The sequence below is a fragment of the Rissa tridactyla genome, chromosome 8 (genome assembly GCF_028500815.1).
Source record: "Rissa tridactyla isolate bRisTri1 chromosome 8, bRisTri1.patW.cur.20221130, whole genome shotgun sequence".
Taxonomy (NCBI): Eukaryota; Metazoa; Chordata; class Aves; order Charadriiformes; family Laridae; genus Rissa; species Rissa tridactyla.
Genome location: NC_071473.1, coordinates 42,376,220 through 42,402,978, shown reverse-complemented (window position 1 = coordinate 42,402,978; position 26,759 = coordinate 42,376,220). Strand labels below are relative to the sequence as shown.

At 37.5% G+C, this 26,759-nt stretch overlaps 1 protein-coding gene across 1 annotated transcript in view; it reads left to right on the top strand.

The window, feature by feature from the left end:
- Positions 1-26,759, top strand: part of AK5 (adenylate kinase 5) — a 94,362-nt gene that overhangs the window by 37,062 nt on the left and 30,541 nt on the right. The window contains exons 7-8 of the mRNA XM_054212201.1: positions 11,082-11,172; positions 17,802-17,878. Of these exons, the coding sequence (XP_054068176.1) occupies positions 11,082-11,172; positions 17,802-17,878 (168 nt within the window). The remainder of the gene's footprint in view (positions 1-11,081; positions 11,173-17,801; positions 17,879-26,759) is intronic.

Sequence of the window (26,759 nt, the reverse complement as noted above, 5' to 3'; positions counted from 1 at the left end):
GGCTTTGTGAGCTCATCCTGAACTCAAACTGGCATTTGCTGAATATTATCCTAAGTTTGGTATGAGTCATGCTTCTAGAGGTAAATAATTTATTTCATCAGAATTTAGAACTCTTCAGCTCAAGATGACCACAGGAGGGCTTATTATGAAGAATTCAATGCCATTTACAAAGTTTATTAATATAGAGACCACCGCTGGAAACACTGCTTATCCTGGGTCAGAAATTATTTATATACATAGGAACTGTTTAGTTGGGAAGTAACGTTTATTTTTCTCTTCCAAGGAAAATAGAAAAGCTAATAATTTTCAAATTATCTGGTTCTTACAGTTTGAAATTCCACTTTGAATAACTACAGCTATTGCAGATTAAATTATCTGTATTGCTAAGGTCTTAGACACCTACAAATGTCAAATTATTTCCTGAATTAAGTGCAGATTTTTCATATTAAAACCCCACAGCAGCTAATGTTTAGGCTTATGGTATACCCTATGCTTGTTCTTGCATCTGAGTCATTAGTTCTTGTTAATTTAACCAGTTCTTAACTGGTTAAATTTGCAGTTGAAATTAACGCAGGACTTTTTGTGTTAGCTTTCAGTTGGTAACATTCTTCCTTGCAAAACTGTGATGATACATAGGCAAAAATAATATTTTCGGTACTGGTTGGTTCATCTAATGGTGAAAGACCAGCCTACAATATTTTAGTACTGTCATTCAGAATCTCTGCCACCAAAGCCAACAGGAGAAATGCTGTTGATCTTGAAAGGGAAATATTTGGTGTGTTTGGCAGCAATATCAATGCTTTTCATTGCAACAAAGTGCAAACTATCACTGGAAGAAAATAGTATTTATAGGAAGAAATGGCATTTATTTCTGAGTTTTTCTAAAATTTGTTTGAGTTGCTTCATTTCAATTACAGTTATTGCTTGTATGAACGTTTTCTGGGAAACCAATATTGCTATATATTTATTTGGGGTGCTTGTCTGTGATCTGTATGTGCTGTGGGAGTTGATGTTAGAAAACAATTTGGTTTTGCTTTAAACAAAAGGGACAGTGACACGGGAGCTCCAGCAGCACTACAGGCAGGGGAAGATATACATTTTTTATACTTCATTCAGGAAAAATCTCTACACACACAAACATATTTGTTAATGTCCTGCAGCTTTAGGGCTCATTTTCTCTGAGAAGTACTATTGCACTTAATATTAAAAATTAAAGGTGTCAAGGAAAGCATTTATTTGAACATCTTTGTAATCAGAGCTGTTTCACTGAACTGTGTGCTGTGGGAATGGGAACATTCCAGTACTTGTCTCATGTGGTGCTGGAGAAGATAGGGGAATTACGCTGTAGCAACTGGTCCTTAACTAGTTTATTCCCAACGAGTCTCTTGGTTTATATGAAATAGGGTGAGCTCCCAGGAGCTTCTGAAGACTGAGGACACATCCAAGACCCATCAGAAATCTTCCTAGATAAAGATGGAAGAAAAACTACTGGAGGACAGGCATTATTGCTATGGAATGAAAAAACAAAGACAAAACAAAAACAAAACGAAAAAACAAATTTGGGGAAGAATCGGGTGATTCTAGATCTTCCTGTAATGCCACTGAGCTGTATACAGCAAACTGACAAACTACAGCTGTTATTGACTGAGCCTGATGCAGCTTGCTTGTACTGCTCTGCCCTTTGTCTAGGTTTCAAAATACTGAATTTTACATTAACGCTTCGTAATTTGCAGCATCGCTGTGAGCTCCAGTAATGTAAGAGGAAAGAAAGGATATTGCAAGCTAAGACACAGAGGGCTGTTAAAGCTGTATGAGGATTTGGACAGCATCCAGTCATATCTGACTCTGTAATCAATAATGCCTTTCCCCTTCCTTTAGGGTTAGGTGCATTAAAATAAAAATCAAGCAATTTATTTTAGACCCAGTGGAGGTGAGAGTAAGATGATCTCTCCCTCAGGCTGAATGTTTTCCTGGGTTCTACAGGAACAGAGTAACAAATAAATCATGGAGCATCTCCTAACTCAAACTGTAATTCAGTTTTCCATTCAAGCTCCTCAGTCGTGATCTGTCTTGCTGCTTGACACCACTGTTCTGTTTCTTTGTAATACCATTTGCCTCTTTAAAGGCAATTTCCTTTAAAAAGTAAATGCATAGCGAAAATTACTCCAACAGTGGAATGCATATTTTTTAAAATAAGAAGAAGTAAGTGTTTGTGCTTTCAAGGTAGGTCTCTATATGTACATGTGCTAAAGCATCTCTGTTTTTAATTAATCTTCAAAAATAATTAATATAGTTGACTTTGCCATAGAAGCTGCTGGACAGATGTAATACATGTCAAGGTGCAAGTTTTCAGTCATTGCACAGTGAATATGCATAGAGAGTTTATATGTAGAGATGCTGGCTGTATTTATAGCTCAAAAAGTTACTTCTAGAAGTCGACAAGTCAGTTAACCCAAGACAAACACACGCAAGTCATGTCCCTTAAACACTGTGTGAACTAACACGTATGTTGCCTGATTCAGTTCTGATTGCTGATGACAACTTCAGAGACAAACAGAATATTTATTGTAGGGGTCATAGTAGTGTAGAGAAATGGCTGAAACATTTTGAGTTGTTTATTGCTGACTATGTTAAACTGACTTCAGCTTTTAAAAGTTGAAGAGATACAAATATAGTGGAGCACAATGCCTGTTGGAAGCTCAGAGTCCCTATGGGGAAATGGAAAACATGATGCAAAAATCATTTCAGAAATAAAGCAGCAATATTTTTACTTTCCACATAACAGTCACCAGTCACCCAGGTGAATATCCTTAGTGGGAAGAGAATTAACCAGCCAGTGCTCTTAAATATCTGCTCAGACAGAAAGGCTTTGCATCTAAGCGTTACAAAAAGTCTGTATGTTCCAAAACCACTCTGTGGCACCACTCTCTACCTCCATCAGCTTCTCTTCCAAACAAGTAATTCCTTTCCCTCTAGTTCATTAATTTTCTACCTACCATACCACCAAATTATTGATTTCTCCCCTCACCCCCAATCAAATCTAGCTCTCCTTCAATTTGCCCATTTTCTGCTCTACAAGGGCCCATAATTGCATGGTGTCTTTCCCATCAACTCTCCCCAACACATTGCCCGAGGTGCTCGCTTTTAACAGCTGAAAACTGATAGAAGTCAGGGTGTTGCTCAACATGATCGCAGCATAAAGACAGGACTTCCTCCTCCTCCTGCCTATCAAAAGCTATTACTCCACATAAACCTACAAAGACAGCCTATTACTTCTGCTTACTGCTAATTGTTTCTTCAGATAAGACATACCTTTTACTTGGTGTCATACTGTTCCATATTACAAGTATGGATGCTGACTTTAACAGAGTTTTACAGAATCACAGAATCTTCAGAGTTGGAAGGGACCTCTAGAGATCATCTAGTCCAACTCCCCTGCTAAAGCAGGATTGCCTAGAGCACATTACCCAGGACTGCATCCAGGCGAGTCTTGAAAATCTCCAGAGATGGGGACTCTCACATTTTACTGTGAAGGGAATTAAACTGTCAGAACATCTCCACACTTGTGTGCCATGGCACTAAGTTCTTCAGTTTAGCAGGAAGTAACAGAAAATCATTTTAAGAACAAAAAAACCGAAAGCCTCTCTTTTGTAGTAATTGCATTGTTTATGTACTGCCAAATTAATAGAAAAGGGAGATGATTAGCAATTGGATTACAAGTGTCCCGGGATATCCTTTTTTGTACTAATGTGGGAGTGGGCCAGAATCTGACATAATTTTTGCATTTCATATCTGCTATAACAAAGTCCAAAAATCTATTCAGGGTCCATCGCTTTGTTTCTAGAGGAGCAGAGCAGGTTTGATGTGTCTGTGTGCATGGGCACACTGTATTTGTATTTTCACATTTTGTAGCATAAGGCAGTTGAATTAGCTGATGGCTTCCATTATAACTGTTTATTTACTCTTTTTGAAGGTCATTTCAGTTCTCATTGATGTTGCTGGAAGATGTTATTTGAATTTGATGGTTTAATTTTAATTTTTTCTTACCATACTCGATTCTGTCTGTGCACCTAATGCGAGCAAAAATAATGTAGCTAGTGGCTTCAAATTGCACCTATTTTGAGTGAATGAGTTTGGGATATACAAAAGCTAGCAGCAGCTCCTACAGAACTGTCTGCTCGATGCAGGGCTGGTAAATGTTCACCCTCATGCTTCTTTACAAGTAGCACTCATAGCAATAGACACTCCCATGACAAGTGGAACTTGAGAAACTCTAATAGTGGAAGCATGGGGACTCTGCAGTGATTTATGAATCCTGTGTGGAACTCTTGTGGTAAAAAATAAGGTGTTAAGTGGTTTATTTTAGATAACACAGAGTATTCCTTAGGATTTTAATAATGGTGATAAAATCTCCAGTTTCTTTTCTAAATTTCTGTCTGATACCAATTTATAACCTCTGCTAATTGCATGGTTTTTTATAAATCACTGATGAGCTCTAGTGTAATTTCAGTTGTAGTTTTTCTTCTGTATGTTGATACAATATCATATAAAAAATTAATCGGAGATTTCAAAGTATTCGATATAAAAGACAGAAAATACTAAAACTAGAGAATGGATTGCAGAGAAATATGTCTCCCCTATGTGCCCTCCCCCACGTGTTGTGGCTTGTTGAAGGGTTTTTTTTTGTTTTTTTTCAAGAGTGTACTTTATAATAGGGAAATGTTCCTTGAGCTCCCAATCTGCACATTCCAGCTTCATTCCTCAGTTCCTCTGCTTATTATTTTTCCTATACAAGGCTTGAGCTCTTTTTTCCTATCCACCCTTCCCAGTGGTTATTATCCTACCTTATATATTTTTCCTCACATATTTCTTTACTGTTTTCCCATTTGCTGATTTATTTTTTTTTCATTTGCTTTTTCCAGAGTTCTCTAGAAGTAACTGCACAAGTCAATTAGCTTGTAATTATTATGAGAAGCAAAATAGGGATGGAACAACAATAGTAAAGGGATTTCTGTGTGGGTGTCTGAAGATCATAAAGCAGCACCTATACACTCACGTGTGTGTCTCACTTCACCTTTTTGTATTACCAAGGGTAAAATAAACCTAGTCCTTATTTGTTTTCACTTCTTCAGGAGCAGACCCCTGCCTAATCTAGCCGGAATAAAAATAGTGAGTTCTTCTTGTCACGGTTATAGCCACTGCCACCTGAAAATCATTACAACTTGCTCAATCTTTTGAATCTCTTTATGTTACTAGCTAAAGGATTGTCAACTTTTCAACCAAAATATACCAACACTTCAAGGGCAGTGGTACAGTCTGACTTCTAAACTTGGTATCTCCTTTAAAAGCACAGGATAACTGTGATACGAGAAGCCATGTCCTCTTTTTTGTGGCTTACCTTCCTTTTTTCTTTTATTTAAAAGGAAATTATTCCTCCATTGCAGGTGATAATACAGGGATGATTTGTCTGCTTCCTAAACTGGGATTGTGTTGCACTTGCATGGATAGCTGGTTAATGAATTATAAAGCCTGAAGTGACAGTTCTGGCTATGTAGAGCAATTTTTAGACTGCAGACTTTCCTGAATTCATTCCTATTTGAATTTGAATGTATTACTACTTTTCCTTTTAGGAACAATCTTTAAATGGGGACTCCATTGCCAATTATGATTAATTAAGCAGTAAAGAATCTGGCATCAGAATAAATTGTGCGGTTTGCTTCAATTCTCACTTGCTCTTCATCCTTGCATCTTACAATTTTGTCTGCTGGATATAATAACTTGTAAAATTTCTCTTACCCATGGAAAGGTACAGGAAACAGATTAATTTTTCAGCCTTCTCTGATCTCAGCCCTAATTCTTCCCTTATTACACATGGCAATTAAGTAGTCATTATCTTAACCAATTTGGAAATCCCTCCAGTTTATCAGCTGTGGATACTGGGACTGCACTGAGCATTCAGGAGCTGTCACCCCTGCACCAAACACCACGATGTTATGTTATCACTTGTCTTACATTCAGCATTCCTGTTCGCGCATACAATTAGAGCCTCTGACTATGCAGCACAACCCAAGTTGTGTTCGCTTAGTTGTGCACTATAAATCTTTCAGAAGTTGCTCTGTCTGAGAAAAAAATCCCCTCTCCTATCTATATGTCTGGAGGTCTGATGGCTTATTTTCCACAGCCAAAGATCAGTCAAACACCACAGAAAGGTCCGTACTTGAGGACATGACTTAAAGGACAGCGCAAAGCAACTCTGTCGGGTTTATTTCCTGACCGGCATTGACTGCAGTGATCAGAGGCTTAGCACTCTACTCACTCCTGCTCTTGAAGACCAGCAACGAATAGCTTCCTACTGAAGCCAGACCAAGAGCTCAAAACAGCACATACGAATACCATCTTGCTTGCAGCAAGTGGGTCTGATAATCAGATCACCCGTACCTTTAACGTACAATATTTTAGGGATTTCAAGTGACATAATATATGTTTCAATGACTGAGAAAAGACTCAGACATCTATGAATTGCAGTTACTGTTTGAGTCTTTGCCTGTAAAGAGAGCAAATAGAGCATTCATCATCCAATTCCCGAAATCCTATTTGATTTTGAGGTGGATGGGAATATTGCTATAGAGCAATTAGCCCAATAAGTATTTTAATTTGGACACCGTTTGTTTTCTGTACATGGACATCCATCATGCTCTAAAATAGAGGACATTTTCGTCAGCTGTTGCAAGTACTATTTAAGTACACGTATTTGCTTGGGGTTTTTTTATCCTTTCTCCATTTCTAATTTTATTTTAAAGTGCACAAACAAGAATTCTCTGCGAGTTTGCTGCAACCAGATTTCTTTCTAGTTTTCCTGTACTCCAATTTGAAAGGCTGTTATGATCCCCTATTTTGGAGCTGTCATTTTGGATAAACCACCTGCAAGGACTGTCATTGGGGGTGAATCAGTCCGTAGTGGGCAGCGCCAGGCTGAATGACTTCACGCTCACCCAAAATTCCAGTTAACTGCAGTTTCCTTGATGCTTGCCCCCTGACAGATGTGAGAAGAGGTGTGCGCCTTTTTCTTTAACTCAATATGTGGTATTACCAAACCTCCATTTATCATCATTGACCAGTGAGATTCACAATGTTCAACAACTTGGACAATTTTTCTGTGAAGCTGCTTCTATTGGTTAGGATTTTTTGGGTGCTTATTTAGAAACACTAATAATTTTCTCTCTGAGAGCAGCAAGTACAACCTGCTTTCCCTAGAAAAATTATTTACAAGGCATAAGATCTAGAAAATATTTTCCATCATTTTTATATATAGCAGCGTGCCAGTATCAAATCCCCCAGTTCAACAACGTTCACGTGAAACTGGAATAAACTACAGTGTGTGGGTGTGGTAAATTCACATCCTCCCAAATGATGCTGTATTACCTCTTCCTCCCACAGAAACACCATTATTGAACTGAGGAGAGAGAAGTTAGAGAAAGCCTCTCGTGGTTTCCTTCACCACAGGGAGTTAAATCTTGGAAGCAGGACCACTCATAGAAGTGATGTGGAGATAGCTGCCCTACAGCTTCCATATGTATTTGTTGGGCGGGGGAAGGACTTCATGAGATTTTTACCAAGTACAGCCCCCAAATGTACTTCGGAAAGGTTTGCGAAACCTTTCTTGGCTCTGAGATTTAGGCTGGTTTCTTAAAGTAATGTGATTCTCTTGTCCTCTGAGGTCCTTCCCAACAAAACAGAGACAGTGAAGTACAAAAACCCCATTAGTGTCTCATTGAGGGAAACGCTATAGAATGAATTCAGACCTCAAACCCCACTGACGTCACAGGGAAGAGATACTTTGCTTCTTCCTGCATCACCAGTAAAGACTGTATCAACTCAGATAACAATACAGTTAATGTGTCTTGTGTATTGCAGATGCTTTCAGTGGCATGTTTAAAAAAATTATATTTCTATAAAACACAGGCCTTGACTATAATTAAACTGAGACATCCATAAAGATATCAGTAGATAATTTAGTTGCAAAGAGCTATGTTTTGAAGAAAATAGTCATTTGTTTTCAGTAGGGAAAGCAACCTATTGATTTAGACATGTTCCGCTAAAAATACAAGTTTTACTGCTGTTTGTTCTTTGTGAATAGGGTTGTTTGAGTACCTTTATGTTTTGTTCAAGCCTCCAATAATTATCATAAGGATTTCATTTTAAAATGTTTAGCAATTCAATGAAATACAGAACTCACACGGTTACTTAGTTTCTTTCAAAAATATTTTCTCTATGAAAGCTACCTTGCCTTCCTGTGGCTCAGGGTATTACAGTTCTCATTTTGTGAGGGGAAAGCTGAGTCTATGTGCAAGCCTCAAGTAATTGGTTTTCTTTGGGTGACAATATAGGCTTTCATTACAAAGACCAGATTTTTCAGAGTACTGAAGCACAGCTGGTGTTCTTTGAATGGGGGAAGTTGATGTTTCAAATTCTTGGAACCTTCAGAACGTTTTGAGATTGATCATGTGTTTTTTCATGGTAAACTGGATTATTCAGAGGAATGCTACTAATGAGAAAGCAAGCCTGTCATCTCTCCAAGTGTGGTGTGACCTACGCAGTAATGATCAGACACAACCTGATTACAATTTACTGGTTTTTATGCATACACATACCCACAATATCATATTATACGTCTTCCCTAGCATATCTAATGAAACACATACAGTTTTTGATGAGAAGCGACAGAAGAAAAGCATATCCCCACACTCTCTCGGAGACAGACCAGTGCAAAAGAATTCACAGAATTCAATACTCCTTTCTTATCAACAAGGAAATTCCAAAGCTGCTCTTGGCGCATGGTAATAAATTGTCCAGCAGTAGCCAAACAGCTTCATTTAAGACCTGTTCTTCCACAAGCCTCAGTTTTGACATAAGTTAAGATGTAATCCTTCTAATAGGTAAATACAAACAAATTTCTGCTTTATAAATAAAAAATAGTGTTTTGAATTTTGATTAGCACTGAAAGGCAAAATAACTACTCAAGAAGAGATAAATGTCTGCCCAGAAAGATGGCCAACTGTGCTGCTGCATCACAGGATGAACCAAGTTGTCCTTAGGGTCAGAGCCAGAAACTCCATTTCAAGAACCAGTCAGAAAACTCCACGTATTGATAATGATAGTAGGCTCATTTATGATGGAAGTGAACTCTAGGGCTGAGCTAAGCATGAAGCTAAATATTAAGACCTTAAAGATTTAAAACAGGACTAATACCAATTAAGATTTGAGCACTTGGACAGGGCTTGAGAGTCAAGCTTGTTGGCAGCAAACTTTCTACAATGGTTGCCTCTCTCTAGTAGACTCTGGCCTCCCACAAGCTTCCATTTTCTTTCGTTCACACAGACCCAGTGTGTAGAATCATTCTTTGTATCTTTGATGTTCTTTCCCTATTTTTGAACTATTTCTGACATCTGCCACTTTAAATAATTATTCTTGGGCTGATATTTGCCTCTGAGTTTACCTTGAGGTACTGATGGAAAATGACATAAGAAAGCAAATTTTGTTACCAGTGACAGAACAGTTTAAGTAATATACATAATATATAAGTCATTGTAAGGCATAACGAAAAGAGTGGTACTGATTTTGCAATGGTAGGTGTTAGACAAGCAATTCAGTATCTCTCTAAAATTAACTCATTAAGTATCATGCTACATTCTGAGATAGATAGAAATTTGGAAAACAACTTAATCTCTATAAGTGTTAGCTTCTGCTGCAAAGTTCCTAGTAGGGTTTGAACTTCTCTCTCTAAGGCTTTTCCCTGCGTATTATTTTTACCATGAGACAGGCAGGTATTGGTGAGACATCTGAAAAGATGCTCAACAGTTTAGGACTTGGAAGAAAAAGCCCACTGAAGTTCATGACCATGTAATTGCTAGTGTAATGCTTTTTGCTGTGGGGTTCATTCTGCATCCTAAACCATATTACACTGAAGATACAGCATGACTGAAAATAGCGACTCTTATCCAGGGGAGCATGCACTAAATGACAGCCGTCTGATACGACCGTTATTTGCTTGCTCCTGTACCTTGAGGTTACAGTATTCCCTTTTTCCATAGTGTGCACCTGGCCTCAGTTCAAGAAAGAATAAAAAAATCCAGAGCATCAGTAATAAAGTGTCCAATTTTTTTCCAAAGAAAGCCTCAATAAGTGATTATTTTAAATTCTAAATTAAAATTTAGATTATTCTAAATTAATGAAGCTTGATGAATACGATAAGAAAAAACACAAATCCACTGTCAGGCATGTCACCTGGCTATAAAAAGAACCTGTCCGACAGAGCTGAGAAAAAACTTTGGAGACCCAGTATCAGAACTCAGGCAAAAGATAGAATAAATGAAAAAAGCTTAGAGAATCAGTATCAGAATTCAGGCAAAAGACAGAATAAATTAAAAAAGTTTAAAATGGTAAGAAATTAATTATTTGCCATTTTAAAGGAGCTTTACTTTCCTGATTTTATTAATTATCAGCCATTAATTATGAGCCAATACACTTTCTGCTAGTGCAAGAGCAAGGAAAGCTTTCTTTTCTGTACAATAGGGGACTTTCAAAAATACTTTACTTTTTCCTAAGAATTTTGCTTAACTAGTTGAAGAGATCATACACGTGTACACGTCGCAAAAATTGGTTTCAGACAATTCAGATATTGCTGAAAATTTTTCACTTGCAAGTTAAATAGTTAGTTACGCTAATCCCTGAAAAGAAGTCTCTACGCTTTCATCCAAAGGTTGAAAAAGTAATATGCGTTACTAGTTTTACTTTCTGCTTTGAAACTTCCGTCTCTGATAGCAAGTCAGTTTTACTGCAGCTTCTGTTCCTGACAAGCTATTAAAAAATAGGCAAAATGGTTTACAAAATTAGTTTTGTTTTCAGTCAAAATTAAAATGATTCATACCTAAAGCAATGGACAACACACAGAAAAATGGAAAAGTTCCTGTCAAGAAGGCTTGAGGTGATATGTCATGTTACACGTTGATGTTCAGCCAAGTAGTAAGCAGTGGCTAAGTGTCTGATTGCCAACTTTTTTTTTTTTTTTTTTTTTGACATAGTTTGATGCAGACAGAGATGAAGAAGAAGTATTCTTTGACATAAGTTCGGCAGTTGACAATAAACTATTTGCAAACAAAGAGGTTGCAGCAGGTGAGTTAATGTCAGATTTAAAGAACCACTTCTTTTGTACTGCATTTGACATTGGTGGGATGCCTTTTTCATATTCAAGTATGGATGTATGTACTGTAGCAAAGTCTTGACTGACCTCAAACATTTGCACAACCAAGGGCAAAAAAATCTCTTTACACTTGGAAACTTCATACAACTCGCCTAACATCTTGTTAGGATCATCTACAAGCTCACCTTAAAACAGTATGGATAGTCCACTAAGCAACTGTATCATTAATACGAAAACTTTGTAAGTTGATTGATTCCAGTTGTCAGCTATCTGTTTCAGTTCCAAATGATACCTCAGTGTTCACCAGAAAACCAGTCCAAAGAGATTAATGATCATACTTCCTCCCTAATATGAAACTGTGTGTGAATATAAGTCAGGCGCTTGGGGGTTTTATTTATTTATATATTTATTATTTGTGCTTACTGAGGCTTGAATATCTTCAAAGAAAAAGTCTTTGAGGGGACAAAGGACTGCAAAAGAATTGAAGCTAAAAACCAAAGCACTGAAAGTCCAAAACATCTGTCAGAAATATTTTGCTGGAGGGTAACAGGAAAATGTTCCTTGGTAACTTCACAACTTCTTCTTTTTACAGATGGCATCCCTGAGTGCCTTCAGGGTCCATGAGGGTTATATAGGTAGATGAGGTCATAAATGTCTTGTGAAACAAACAAGAAGAAAAAGAAAATTCTTGGTGAAGTGTTTTTCTGTAAATTTTACTAGCTTTATTAAAATGAAGATTAGATACGTATAGTGGAGAAAATAATGTATCTGATCTCTCCTCTGTTTAAGGAAAACTTACCTGCCATAAATCAGCAGAGTAGCTTCAGTTATTTGTAATCGTGAACAATCATCTGGGGGCTGCCAAGGAAGGAGGAACTTATGAAGCACAATAAAGTCTAGTGGTAGCGATACATCCATTATCTCTTTGACAAAGGAGGAATTACTTTTTTCTACTAGCAAGACATTTGCAAAGAGCAGTAGTTCAGACAGAAAGATTAGGTCGTATTTTGAAGATTTGAAAGGAGGTTCCAAGCTAGCTAACCTATAAAACCCACCCATAAGGTTATTTTTGATAATGTTCAAAATGGGGTAAAGATTTCATTATCAAGGCAGGGGGACGTGGGGGTGGGGTTGAGAATGATAAAAAGTGCATTAGATAAAAAAACAGGTTTCTAATGGCCAGCTTCGAGATAAGATGCACACAAGAATAAAGACTACCAGCTTTCTCCATTAAGTGACACGCGTACCTCTTTTGTGTTTAGCCTTATTCCTAGAGGCAAGAGATTGATTACAAACCTAAAATGGCATTCCCACTGTATATCATTGTATTGATAGTTACCTGAGGATTTGCTGATTAAATGAGCTAAGTACCAAATCGCAAGAAGAGGAAAGAAGTGGCATAAAGGTGCTAGCTCTGACAAACAGATTGACAAAAGTTAAACAATTTGAACAAATTGGTTGTGGTTCTGGATGAGTTCCAATCAGTGCCTTGAAAGTCTGATATACTTAATAAATTCCTCATCAAAATAATTGGAGAGCTATGATCTTTACCAGAAGCCATGCCACAATCATCTAATTGGTGCCTGACCTGAGCACCAATAATAGTAAGAAGATTCAAAGTAGGATTTCTAGAGATCCTATAAGACCGGATATTTAATTTCTAGAGGTCACAATTCCAGCATTGCCTTGATTTCACTTTTTGTGTTTTGTCAATGTATTTTGGTTCCTTGTGGCTAATATAAACATAATATTTCTAATATTTTCATGCCTGCACATCAATCTATTTTCATTTTATAACTGTAAAATCCAGTTGTAATCAACTGTGTAACAATATACGCTGAAAGAAAACAACTGAATATTCTTCTAGATTAAAACGCAATTTTCTCATTGTTGCCTTCTACGACATACTAACACTGTTGCTAAGAGCAACAACCTGTCATGGAGCTCAACAGTATAAGATTGCAATAAAATTTGTATTAGAAGCTGCTTACTGAGAGCAACATTAAAATGTAATCATTCTAATGCTAATCAGTCCTTCAGTAAATTATTTCTGTTATATTCCACTTGAAATTTATCTTGTAAGCATTTGTCTTGCCCAAGTGCTTATACGCAACATGTATTAATTGAGTTATTAGATGGTGCTTCAGAGCATGTTCCATAACATAAAAAGACATTTTTATTTTATTGAGCTTAAACATGCTATTAAGAGAAGCAACATGTTTCGCAGGATAATCTTAGATTACTTTTATGACAGTCAGTGTTGAACAGTGCAAATACTATAGTTGTTAAAATATGACTATGGGCATATTTGAGCCAATGAACCACATTGAATAGAATTGCTACCAAGATTCGAAATAAGTAATGGATTTAAGCAAGGATTGGAAATACATTAGCTGATTTGCCAAAACACAAATGGTCCAAGGAGCAGACTTAATTAACTCACATGATGGGGTATAGCTACCTTGTAATGGGAAGTTAAATCAACTGCAGATAAATTGGGACAGATGAGTACAATTTAGTTTCATTGTATAAATGAATTTAGTGAACTGTGAAAAAGCAATGCTTGACATTTGCATTCATGAAAACTTAAGGATGAACACACTTTCAGAGAAAGCGACACGCTCCCAGTCTCAGAACATTGAAATGTTTTACAAGACCAGACATTTATGGCCACGATGCCCCTGGGTTATGGGTTGCATTTCTGTGGTAGGAGTCACACACCTGCTCTTAACAGCTGTACCCTCTCAGCTTTCCATGGTCAGTCCTGTGCAGTTCAGCTCAGGAGCAACAAACAATACATAAAATACAGCATAAAATTTAGAAGTACAGCCTTATGGTGAAGGAAGCGACTGAGTACAGCCTCGCACCCCTCCTGGGGCAGGGGAGTCATTCTCCCTGACTGTCAGACCTGGCAGGGGTAGCTCCTGTCAGCACACCCTTGTACAACTGCAGCCACCCATTAATTCAACTCGTCCTTCAGTGCTGTGTCATTGGATCCTCTTGGGTTCCTAGCAAGACAAATCTTTATGATGTCTTCAGTGTCAAGATACAAAGCCTAGCAAAAAAAGGGAATGCATTCTAGCTGATCTGCTGTTTCTTTTTTCATCAGCCTGCTCCTCCCCAGAGAGCTGATTATTCAGTTAACAGGGATTTAATAAAAACTTCCAACTGATTTATTTTTTAATTGTGCAGTACTCTACCTAATAAAATCTGCTCTGTTTTTTTCCCTAAGGAAAACACAGGGCACATAAAAATGACCAGGTCTCTCCCTTACCTCAACTTTGTGCATGCGCTGAAATTGAGGAAACATTTTAAGTAATAAGAGTACCTTTTCAGATCAGCTGCTTCCAAGCTACTTCTCCATGGCAGTAGAGCTTTCATGCATTTTCTTAATTTTAAAATTTTTTTTTAGCTGTTGAGTTTCCCCTTTTGAAATTGATACAGTTATTCAGATCGTTTGCAATGGGTTCATACAAGCATATGAAGTCTCTAAGTTAAGCAAGAGCTGAGATTATTTGATGGACCGTGGCATCCCTTCGAAAGGAATTAGGACAATTCAGACTGTAAGACTTTCCTCCTATTGGTAAACAAGTACTAATTTTTTTTATAGCCTATTTTTTAGTGTAGCAGCTTATCAAAGGAAAAACGACACAACTCAGAAAAGGCGATGAAACTTACTTATGATCAGCTGATTTGTTGTCGGAGCATGCGATGTGCAGCCTGCAGATTCACTGAAAAGCAGGCTTACTTGTTTGCTTCCAAATGCTTTAACCAATCCTTCTCTTTTCCGTAAGTCAACGTTTTGTGTTTCTCCTTTGATAGCTGAACATTGCCACAAATTTTACATAAAATATTGCTGATTGAAACTTGGGCTTAGAAAACCTGAGCTGAGTTTTGAATTATCCACTCTTTCTAACACTCTGCCCTTGGCTTTAGCCTTGTCAGTAGCTTTGCCTGCCATCAGGATTACAGACTCCCAGTACCTTGCAAAGTGGCAGTCTGGTACGCTTCTGCTGCCATGCGTATCAGCAATTAGTTAGCAAGCCTGTAGTCCTACCTTAGGAGATCTGTTTTAGCAAGATTTAGTCCAAATTCAGCAAAATATTCTCCCTTCAACAACAAATTGAGCTGAAGGATACCAATCTATTTGTGCTTATTCACACCGCACCAAGGATATCATAAATACTCTTAAATGTCCCCTCATCACTTTATCTTGTCCTGGGAGTAGCCATTTGCTTAAATTCCTTTCTGGCAGGTTTCTCTTTAGGCAATTTGAGAAGGGTAGAGAAGTCTGTACACTATTCAGTGATAGATGGTTATGAGTTTTGTTAATTTTCATTGAACCAAGACAGAAAAGACATTTTCAATTTTCCCAAACTGCCTTGAATATACCCTAGAAAGGAGCTATGCTTCCCCAAGGAAACTGGTGTCCTAGTTCAAGAAAAAAGGCCTTAAGATGCTTGACCGTATTAAAATTGTATAACCATTATAGCTTTTATCACTTAAGATACATTATGCATGAGTATTCATTTTCAGCCTGACCTTTACATTTAAGTTTGTGGCACCATATTTCATATTAACGTTTCTAGCTAAGGATACATACTGCTCTTGGTAGTTAAGTGACAGTTAATCAAATACTTGCACACAAGTGCCTTTAAAAGTGATTGATGTGTCAAGGTAGGCCAGTGCTGGTGATGACTGAAGCTTAGTTAAATTATATTATCAACAATGATACAATGTTGAGAGTGAGATGTCAGCTGTGTAAAATAAATCAAAAAATTAAGATTCTCTCAGCAGTTGTAAATCTGGTTGCATATATCTTTTACAGACAGGTATTTTCAAAAGGTGATAAAGTGTATATGCCAGAGAGCATGCTGTGTATATACATGCGACATTCTACGGTAGCAATAGTATAATCCCTTTCTGGTTTTTTTTTATAGCAATCTGATAAAGTACATGTGAATATTGTGGGGGCAGGGGGGGTGGGATGGAAACAAAAACACCAGCAGATGGTAGACCCAAGTCTTTCCCTAGTATCTCTTACGTAGTCCAAAGAGTTGCATCAAAGATTAATTTGGCAGCAATTGTAATATGGATTGCGAAATAAGACCCCCTGGAATCATCATCTCTACCAAGCAGTTATGGTTTTAATCATCATGACATCCAGTTCCTCTCCTCTGTTCTCTCTCTTAGTGATGTTTAGTTCACCACCTACACAGATTATTACTATGTAAACTTTAAAAGTAAACAAAAGCAGATAATACATAAATGCATCTGGCGCAAACTGAACTGCAAAATCTGTTATTGATGGCGGTTGTTACAGACAGCCAACCATACAAACATCTCTAATGGTGAGAAAACAACTCCAGGTCAGCAATAGTCTTAAAACTATATATTCTCAATGCCAGTGCTTACAGGAACATCATACCAGGTAGAGACACCTGTAACCCAGGTAGAAAGACCTGTAACCCAGGAGGGAGGGAATTGTTTTCTCTTTCTCGTCAGTGATCCTGTCTGACTGGGGACATGAGGGCACAAAACAAAACACACCTTATACTTCCCCTGGTGTTACCTGTTGCTCCTCACATAAAGACAGTGATTGGATCCCCCTGTGGCTACAGGCTGGTTACAGTTCTTAGATCTCTGTGTGTCATTACAGTATTTTTGTTATTCTCATTTTAATAATGTTGTGAAAAATACTCCTGTAGTCACGTGCCTATTGACATGTGTTGAATATATGCAGGATTTGGTTTAGGTTTGCACCATCTGGAGGCCGCAGGAGACTGTTTCCTTCCTTATTGCCCAGAAGTGAGGTAGCCTGAATGGAGTGATAATGCCAGAATATGAATATGATGTCCATGCTACACCCGTCCTATATTTATATAGGAAGATGATTAGTGTTTTGTCCTCCCATTCTGGTTTAGCAATGACTATCCCCCTACATGACTTCTTGAAATACCAAACCCAATTTCTGTTATGCTGCACCTTCAGCAGTTCGGCTGAAGCTAAACTGTAAAGCTCAGCCAGGTCAAGGCTTTTCAGCAACTGAATTTTGTCATCCCAAGTGCAAGAAGCTGCATGACTTGCTGATCCCGCCGCAGGAAGATGATGGGAAGAAGGGGCAGAGCCACACTGTCACCTTGGAAAGGGGTAGGATAGGAATGAGGACTGTTGCTGCTGGAAGCATGCTGCTTCCATCCCCCATCAACATCACTCCAGCATCCTTATCTGCTAATCACCAATTAGTCAGTATTTTCCTTTCTCTTTTCTAAACATGGTTTGTATTCTTCCCTGAGCCAAGATCCCCATGGCAATTTTACAATTGCAAGTCATGGCACACAGAACACCCTGTCCAATAAATTTGTAATCTAGCTGAAACAATTCACCATTCCTTATTAAAATCTGTGGTAGCTTTTATGGGTGCTTTGAAGGCTTTGTTGATGGAATACCATTCACCTGGGTACTCTAGCACACGTGAATTGTTGCTTGGATCACAGTTTTTGCATACAGACAGACACGTGGAAATATTACAGTGCTCCATCACATAAAGTGAAAATTTCCAATCCATTTCTGAAGTCTAATTTTCTCTCTCCCGTTTTAGGGCCAAATGAACTCGATTGCGGTCTGATTATGGATTCTGGAGATACTGTTTATACAGAATTTGACTTTGAAGACCAGGTAATTTTATGGCCTCTCTCTATACAGTTTTCTAGTTTATGTATATACTGTGCCATACAATTTGTCTGAACAAGGTGGTAGAACTTTATGGGAACCTAAGCTAAAGGGCTTTTTAAGTGCAATATAAGTAAATTCGTGATACACAGAGGTTGTTTTCTGGTTATGAGAAAAGAGTGAATATTATTGTGGTATTAAGAGTCCATATCTTCCATTACTATACATTGCTGAGTTTCTTTGACAAATTTTAAAATCTTGGCAGACAGAATTATTGGAATGCACTGTAAGTCTACTGTATATTTAGGAAGAGGGCATAAAATATTTTTCGAGAGAGAGGCATAAAAGTAAAATAGTGTGAAATGTAACTAAAAACAAATCAAACATTCTCCCCTTGAAAAAGTGTTTTTAAGACTAAAACAACAACGAATGCTTACAGTGCGTTGAAACCAGCCTTTCTGCTGATCCCATTCTATCCACATCCAAAAACTGTATTTTGATAGCATTTTCCTTGTACGTAGGAAGAACGAAGGCTAGAGAGAGCAAAAAGGGTTGTATACATCTTCCCCCTCTAATCTTCACCTCAGCACTGGTAAGGCCACATCTGGAGTACTGTGTCAAGTTCTGGGCTCACCAGTACAACATATGGAGCTACTTAAGAGAGTCCAGCAAAGGGACACTAAGATGATTAAGGGACTGGGCCATCTCTCCTACGAGGAGAGGCTGAGAGAGCTGTTCAGCCTGGAAAAGAGAAGGCTCAGGGGGATCTCATCAGTGTTTACAGAAATCTGAAGGGAGGGTACAAAGATGGAGCCGGGCTCTTTTCAGTGGTGCCCAGGGACAGGACAAGAGGCACAAACTGAAACATGGGAAGTTCCTGTGGCTTGGATACTGTGCTAAGGATAAGCGTTATTATTCTTGTTACTGTGCTGTGAATAAGCATTAAAAGAATGACTTAAAAAAAATATTTTTAAAGCCATCTGCCTATCACACCGCCATACTTAAGGGTAGTGGTTTTGTATGTTTTGGTTTCTGCCTTTCACTTTTGCACAACTCTGCTTGCATTTTCTTCATGAGTACCCCAAACACTTCTCTTGATTTGTGAGCAGCTTGGCAAAGAATGTTATGTTTTGTTTATCATTCAACTAAATGCAGTTGCAAATGTTCTTACCTCTTTCCTCATTATTCACAAAAGATATCTTTTCTTCTGAAATTTCAAAGCTAGTGACAAAATCAGGACCAACAAAACTGAATTTTCATTCAGTATCATCTGTTCATTCATTGGATTTCTTTCACACTATTCAATGCAACACCTTATCCTCACCTGCAAGATGTCATATGTTCTAGCCCTGTTCATTTCCATTAATTTATGATCCTTTTACTGTTCTTTTTATCTCATTTATTTCAGTTTGGCTTTTTTCAAGAAGACAGATTGCCTCTGTCTCCAAATCCTTTTTTAAGTCCCATTCTTAAGTTTCTCATCATCTTTGTCTTGACTGCACTACTTCTTTATTGCAGACTTTAGGCCTTTGTGCCCTGTAAAGCAGAATGTATATTTAAATCATGTTTGGATTATGTTGATGTTAAATTTTGCATTCTAAACACGTTCTTTTGGCAGAGTATGAACACTAAAGAAATTATACTCTTGGTTCATAATGTTTGAAATGCTGTGCAAATAATAAGCACAAGTTTTATAGTTACAAAATAAAATTAACAGAAAGAAATATCCAAAAATTGTAATAATTTATGATTTCAAACTATATGGTTCACTGATGATACATTGCACAGTTCACAAAAGCACTGACTAGTTTTGAATGAAGTTGCACGTGGTTCTTACATGAGACTAAAGACGACTGCAATGGAACCTTATTGTCTTTGTCAATAGCAAATATTCTTTCTGCCAGATGTGGCGGCTAGCTTTTCTCATTGTTTTGCCAGATCAACACATTGCCATTCTGGCAAGAGTGCAGTACTGTTATCAAACAGAGAAGGAGAAATGAAGGAAAAACAGTCCTAAAAACACATCAGTCAAAGAGAGATATATAAAGTGGCTGACAAGGACTCTCTTGAACTGCAGTTGGTATTGATACTTATTAGTGACGTTTTTAAAAATATAAATATTTCTGTTACTAACAAATATTTTTATACCCAGTTCATATCAGATGCCTTGTAAAAATATAAAGAAAATAAGAAGGAGAAAGCAATTGCAACCAAACGCCCTTACCATCTAAATTTTGAAGTGATACAAGCAAGTATTACATACAGAAGCAAAGAAGGGATTGGAGATTGCCCTAAAGTCATAATACCATCTAGCTACCCAGTCTGAAAAAGAAAATTAGAAATTACTCTTAGGAAGAAAAGATCAATAACTAAATTCAGGAGCGAGGAACTGCTCGTATTTGAAACTTCAGCTCATTTTAACTGTGGCAGTGATTTAATACTCCAGTGATTTACCACATGCTGTTTACAAATTGTGTGAAGCACCAACAATCTTTACTCAGAGAATCTCAAGTGGAAAAGGAACGCGTGTCTGGATACAAATGTGTCATGCAGTGATGTTATTGCATAGGAAATCTGTCATGAGAATGTGGGGGATAAGAAGGCTCGTTTCTAAGCAACCTTACACAGCTGAGCTGCTAAAAATGGCTGAATTTTAGCAGAACATCTTGGTAGTCACTGAACAAGAGGAGCTGGGGGTTAGAGCAACATGTACTGAAGACAAAGCCACAGCTGGGGATGAGTATCACTTGGCACAACTGAAACGGACATACACAGATACCTTCACATTTTCTCATTCTTGGAGTGAGCCAGGAGACTCTCCAGTGTAAACTAAGCCAACAAAGAAGTGTCTGAGTTTTTCGGATGTATGCTACTTCTTCCAGAATAGCCTCTTACTGGCAGACAGGAACAAGGAGAATGAGTGATGTGGTTCCAACTACTGATGTAGTCATCAGCTCATCTAGGAGTGCTCCAAAATACAGCAAAGTGCTTTGAGAAGCAGTTGGTACCTGTTACTGAAACAGTGCAAGGCAACACTAATGCAGGCTAAGATCTGGTTTTTCTGGAGGAGTATGCAGGGGAAATTGAATTTAAAATAACTCAGGAAAACCTTCAGCTTTGTATTGTACATTTTATAAATGAACGTTCAATTAAATTCATGTAACTAAATTAAAAGCAAGCTGATTGTTTTCTACCAGCTATGCATGAATGCTTCAAGAACTAGAACGCTTCTAATCACTAAATCCTTACAGCATTGAAAGCCAGGAGGGAAATACCCACATTTTTTAAAAAAACCCAAACAAAACCAATTTTTTTCTCCAAATCACTAGTAACTATTTTTCTATTCTTTCTCAGATCTGTAGCTGTCAGATCGTGTATTACAGAAGAAATAATGTAGGTTTCTAGAATGACTGCCCAAAATATATTCACCCAAAAAATAAAAGCAGACGGTACCTCTCATTGAGAATGCCTTGTGGGAGAACCAGCCAAAGTTTGACGCAGTAGCAATCTCTATAGCCTTTTCTGGAGTAATGATTACATTAATCATGGCTTCATTGAAAAACATAAAAACACAGTAAACTGATTAAGTTTCAGATATTTTCATCCATATTGAGACATCAGGAATAAATTTTGGGACGCTCATTTTTGGGTGCAACAGCATGGCTTCTAATGAGGGAAGACCTGTGCCTTATAGAACATTCTCAGTTTGCAGAACTCACTGTCATGACTAGTGCCTGTTTAGTTTAATAAGGATTGACTTTTGCTGCTGGAATTCTCTCAAGTGTGATACAGGTTTTCACTGCTCACTGTGTTCATTTATACTTGCCATTCAATTTCTCAACTTTGCCAGAGAGGCTGTCAATATAATGCCACTTGTTTCCAGAGATCAGTCAAGTTTTAAGAACTGAATTTTTTAATTAGAAACCTACTATTTGGCTTATTTCAAGTCCATTCAGGCCAAAAGGGAGTATTGAAAAATTGGCATCAGTGAATCCTATCAAAGAGTTCCAGAAGAAAAGAGCATCCAATTATTTTCTTGTGAAAACAAGGCTTTGAAGACAACCTTAGCTAGTCTGAGGAGTATTTAGACTAATTAGAGAGAAAGTTATGACATACAGTCAGATGACTGTAGAATGAATACACTCCTGAACAAGTGCTTATAGAATTGATAACTTTAAAATTTAGGAAACATGAAAATCAGGTAAACTGCAAGTAAAAACCTTAAAAATATACTTAGCCTCTTCTAATACTTGGGAGGTTAGGGGGGAATATATTTGACATCTACAAAACACAGAAATGCATTTTTATTCTTCAAAGCAAGTTACCAGTTCGTTACTGAGGTATTTCCATGTCCTTACAGTTTCAAACTGCATTTACTTATGCAATTAGGTAAATGCAATGGAACATGCAAAGGAAAGACTGCACACAAAGTGTGTCAAAGACCTAGGAAAAGTAGATGTAAAAAAGACTGAAAGATAATAAAAGGTTTTCTGTTCAGCAGTGACAAGCAATCTATTGAATTAAGAAAATTGCATAACCCAATCTTTGCTGCAAGTGCAGAATGTTTTATAATTAGAAAATGTGACAGCTCACTTGAAAAGCAACAAGCAAAACCAAGATGAAGTGGAAGAAAAAAGCCCTCAAAGAGATTTACTCTCATTCTAACGAGAGGAAACAAGCTCTTGATTAAAAGTTGTTGCTATGTAGTGACAATTCTTCTTACAGCTCGCTGTCATTTCCCACCCAGAGCACATACGAATCTAGGCTTTAGGGGAGCAGGAGGAAAGCTTTAAGTGAACTGATGAAAAACAGACTCCATTGCTACCAAGACTATAACAACATTTTCGGCCTGACAGATTATCATAGCTCGAAACTTACATATTCAAGAGAGATAATGAAAAGGCCCTGAAAGTCTTTTCAATGCAGAAGCAGAACACGAGTATTCCTAAAACTGATGGGCAACAACAAATTGAAAGCCTTATTTACCTAAAGCTCTGTGGATTAAACCAAAGGCCGCTTTCCTTCATTTAATATGTTTCATATCAGTTGTCATTGTGTTTTGACTCCATTTTCTCTACATCAAAGGTACAATCGATTTATTTAACCCCACTGCAGGGGTTGACATTACAATACAACACAAAGCAAACTGCGCATCTCCATTAGCTGGAGAAATTTTCATTGGGACTTCTAAAGCTGCCTTTCAAAATTACATAAACATTGATTAAATTATTTAAGGGGCCAGATCTAGAACGTGCTTAATCGTGTGCTTTCTTTTTACTTGAGAACATACTTCTGTTATAATAGCAGTTTCATTCATATATGCTGTGCAGCATTAATCATTACAGGTCTTCGTAAAATGACCAAGAGTATCCAGAAGCCATTTGGGCTTTTAATGCTGAACATTTCTGCAGTGTCCATTTCTCTTTCGCTGATAGGCAGTGGTATCAACTTGAATTACAGATTCTAGTTCTACAGGGAAACTGATTAAAATGGGAGTACATGATAGAAAGAGAATAGACTCTAGGAAGCTCAGAGAATGATTGCGAAACTCTGTCGCCTTGACATTTGTTTTTGTTAAAGACCACAGAAAGTTGGAGTCCAATCTAGTTTAAGGATATCTGCAAAAAGACATAAAGCATAAGCATCCAAAGAGATGAAAGAGCTGGAGAGGCAGGCCTAACTACAGAGAAAAGATGTTTAATAGAAATGTACTGAAGTCAATGAACAATCTGTTCAGTTCAAGTTGCCATGGAAACTATCCTATAAAATGCTTAAAAAAAAAAATCAGTTCTAGAAACAAAGTACTACAGTTTGCCTGTTACAAAGTGCTCCCTTAATAAGCTCAAACCAAGCATTTTGGTGCTTCTATATCATATTATAAGCTTGAAGAATTATTTTTCTCTTTCAAAATCCCCATTGTACACCGTAGTAAAGGCATGTGAAAGAAAGCCTACTGCTCTATTTTCCCCCATGCAAACCATGGCAAAGCGGGCAAGAAAAATAGCGGTAGACTCGATCTGCATTTTTTCTTTGGAACGCCAAAACCAGTTGTTTGCTCCTCCTTTCACAGACTTTATTTGGATTTACTTTCTGATGATAAAGATATTAGGGGGAACTGAACTGCCAAGGTTAGTTGGAGTCTGCATCGCCATTCCTTTTCTGATTTTGAGCCAAAAGTTGCTGCCTGCAGCTCTTGTGGGGAGTACAGGGCATGAGGACTCTGTTACAAGGATGGTGAGCTCATGTGAGTTACTGGAGGTTAAACAACAGCGACAGCATCATTCTTCAAGATGTGCTGCATTTATGCTCCACTGAATACTTTTGCAGTAACTTAGGAAGCTCTTGTCTGTGGCTTGTGGAAGGTGTCTGTAGAAAAAAACATTACGATTTACAGTATCTCACCCTCATTCTTCTAGGCAATAGCACTAGGATAGCGTACCTCCTTTCCTCACACCAGCGTGCCCCTCTGCTGGCAAACTGAGGCCTTATCATTTCACGCACAAAATAGAATGTTACAGCTGTATTTTTGAGTTCTGCATTTTACTTGTCTACCTTTACAGCCCAGAGAATCTGCATAATTCTTGGGGAATATCAGGCATCCCACACAGTTGATGCAAATAGGATCCACATCAGAACATTCACATTGCACCTAAAGCTGATAAAGAAATGTAAAGGTGTGTTTTAAATTCCCCTCTCACCACCTCGTAGATTTAGACACCTTACTTAGGGCTGCGGATGGGTTCTGTTCATCCTTAAAGACAGCTACCAAAGCCCTTACTTGAAAAATATTTGTAGCAACAATTCCTATATTTTAAAGCATTGAAGAAGAAACATCTTTTTATAGAAAATATTAGTATTTCTTAATCACAGTCAAAGTACATACTATAGATTTTTATATTTACCTATTAAACGGCAGTGATTGCAAGGATGCTATTTTACTATATGGGATACAAAACTGCTCTTTAAATAACTTATTTGTATTATATTGAAGCAGAAGGGTGGCTTGAGTACATTGGAAACATTTTTTTTTTAAAAAATCCTCTGTGTATTTCCAGGAAGCCATATGTTTCCTATTTGGTGGCTTTTTTCCTCCTTATGTATCCCATAATTGTGCAGTCAAATTTAGGCAATTTGGGCTTAAATGCCAGTCATAAGAAGTGAGAGGTGGCCTAGTTTTAGAATTCCTTCACAGTAGTGCTTGTCAGATCAGTGGACTGTTTCTTCCCATTGTTAAATTCCTTATTAACAGATAAGTTCTTTATAAATACTGTAAAATTTCCTCATTGAAAGTTATAAAATTACCTAATAAAACTTAAATAGATATTTTAGTAAACCTAGAATATGCTTAGTGATATGTTAAGCAGACAAGGTCTTTGAGAGGTAAAATTTGAACACAGCTGTCAACTTTTATCTTAATAGCAGCAAATCATAGGATCTGAGGCCACAATCACATGCTTGTCTTATTTTTAAAACACCCTATTCTTGTCCTTCTCCGTGCCAAGATCTTTCATATGATGCTCTACTTCCATATTTTAAAAGGTCTGTTCTCATTAGCTACATTTCCTGGGTCTGCATTTCTTCCCTCTTTCTCCCTGCTGCAATTCTGTGCGTTATGTGTCTATGAATTATGTATCTGTGCATGTGTCTTTTTTGTAAACGGCTAATGTGGTCAGGGCATAGCAGTGCCAGCAGCCCTTACTCACTGTCTCAGGACCTGTTCGTCTGCCACACAAGGGAGAGTCATCTACTCGTTTTTGTGGTGCCATCCTGAAACTAAACAACCTGTTTCTCTTTTTTCACTGCCAGTGCTAAAGTATGACTGCTAAGGTAAAGAACAGAGCTTTATATCAAAAATGTTACTGTACAGAATCTTGTGTGAGTGCTGCAATGTGTGACATTGCGTTGGGGTTAGAAAGAGCTTGGAGGGGAGCAAGCAGTAGAAAAGACATTTTTGAGTATATTGCCTGTTGTAGGCATATATAATAGAGGACAAATACTTTTATCTTAAAGAAGGAAATAAATGAATACATGTATCTTAAAGAAAAGTAGATGTCCTTAGAAAAATCGTATTACAAGTGAAAGTTACATTCTGCTCTTGACTGCTTTGCTGTTTATATTACTAAAGACAGTTTGAATTCCTGTAACAAATCTTTAAAATCAATGACAGGTTACTACGTACAGGTTACTGCACCTGTCACTTAATTTGATTTTCATAAAATAATGGAGCTCATGTTAACAAAATAAATGGGTGGTGCCATGGTGATGCATGGAAGTAAAAGCATAACATTTTGTAGGTTATCTGTGTAAAGTAACACCTTGAACATTCAGTTCTTCTAAGAAAAGCGACTACTGAGTTCCACCACAACTGAATCTTATCAAAGTGTTTGTATCTTTTTCTTTTTTCTTTTTGGAAATTCAATTGAGACTGGCCTGCAGAAAAGCCTTTTTCATCTAAAGTTAAAAAAACAAAACAAGACCAAAAAAACCCAAAACACAAAAAACCCACAACCCAAAACTACCCAAAACCATGGAATTCCACCTCTCAGAATGCAATGTAGCAGTTCAGGGCAGAAAGACTCTTCAAATGGTGCCAATGGTGTATGATTTGAGGGATTCATTCATTAGCATTGTCATTATCAGTCTAAGAAAAGGAGCTAAGCAGTGCCAAGTTTGCAGTTGAAATGCACTGGAAGGTCCCCTGATGCACTTCTCTGCTGCAGTGGCTTGATGTAACAAAAAGCCCCTGGGAGAATTTATACCAAGAAGCATAAATAATCCACGTAGAGAGAAATCATTTAAGGAACAACGGCGATTTACAGAAAAGAAGAATGCTAAAGGCAAAATAGTGATAATTTCTGGGAAGAATTTTGTAGGCACTGGGAACTTT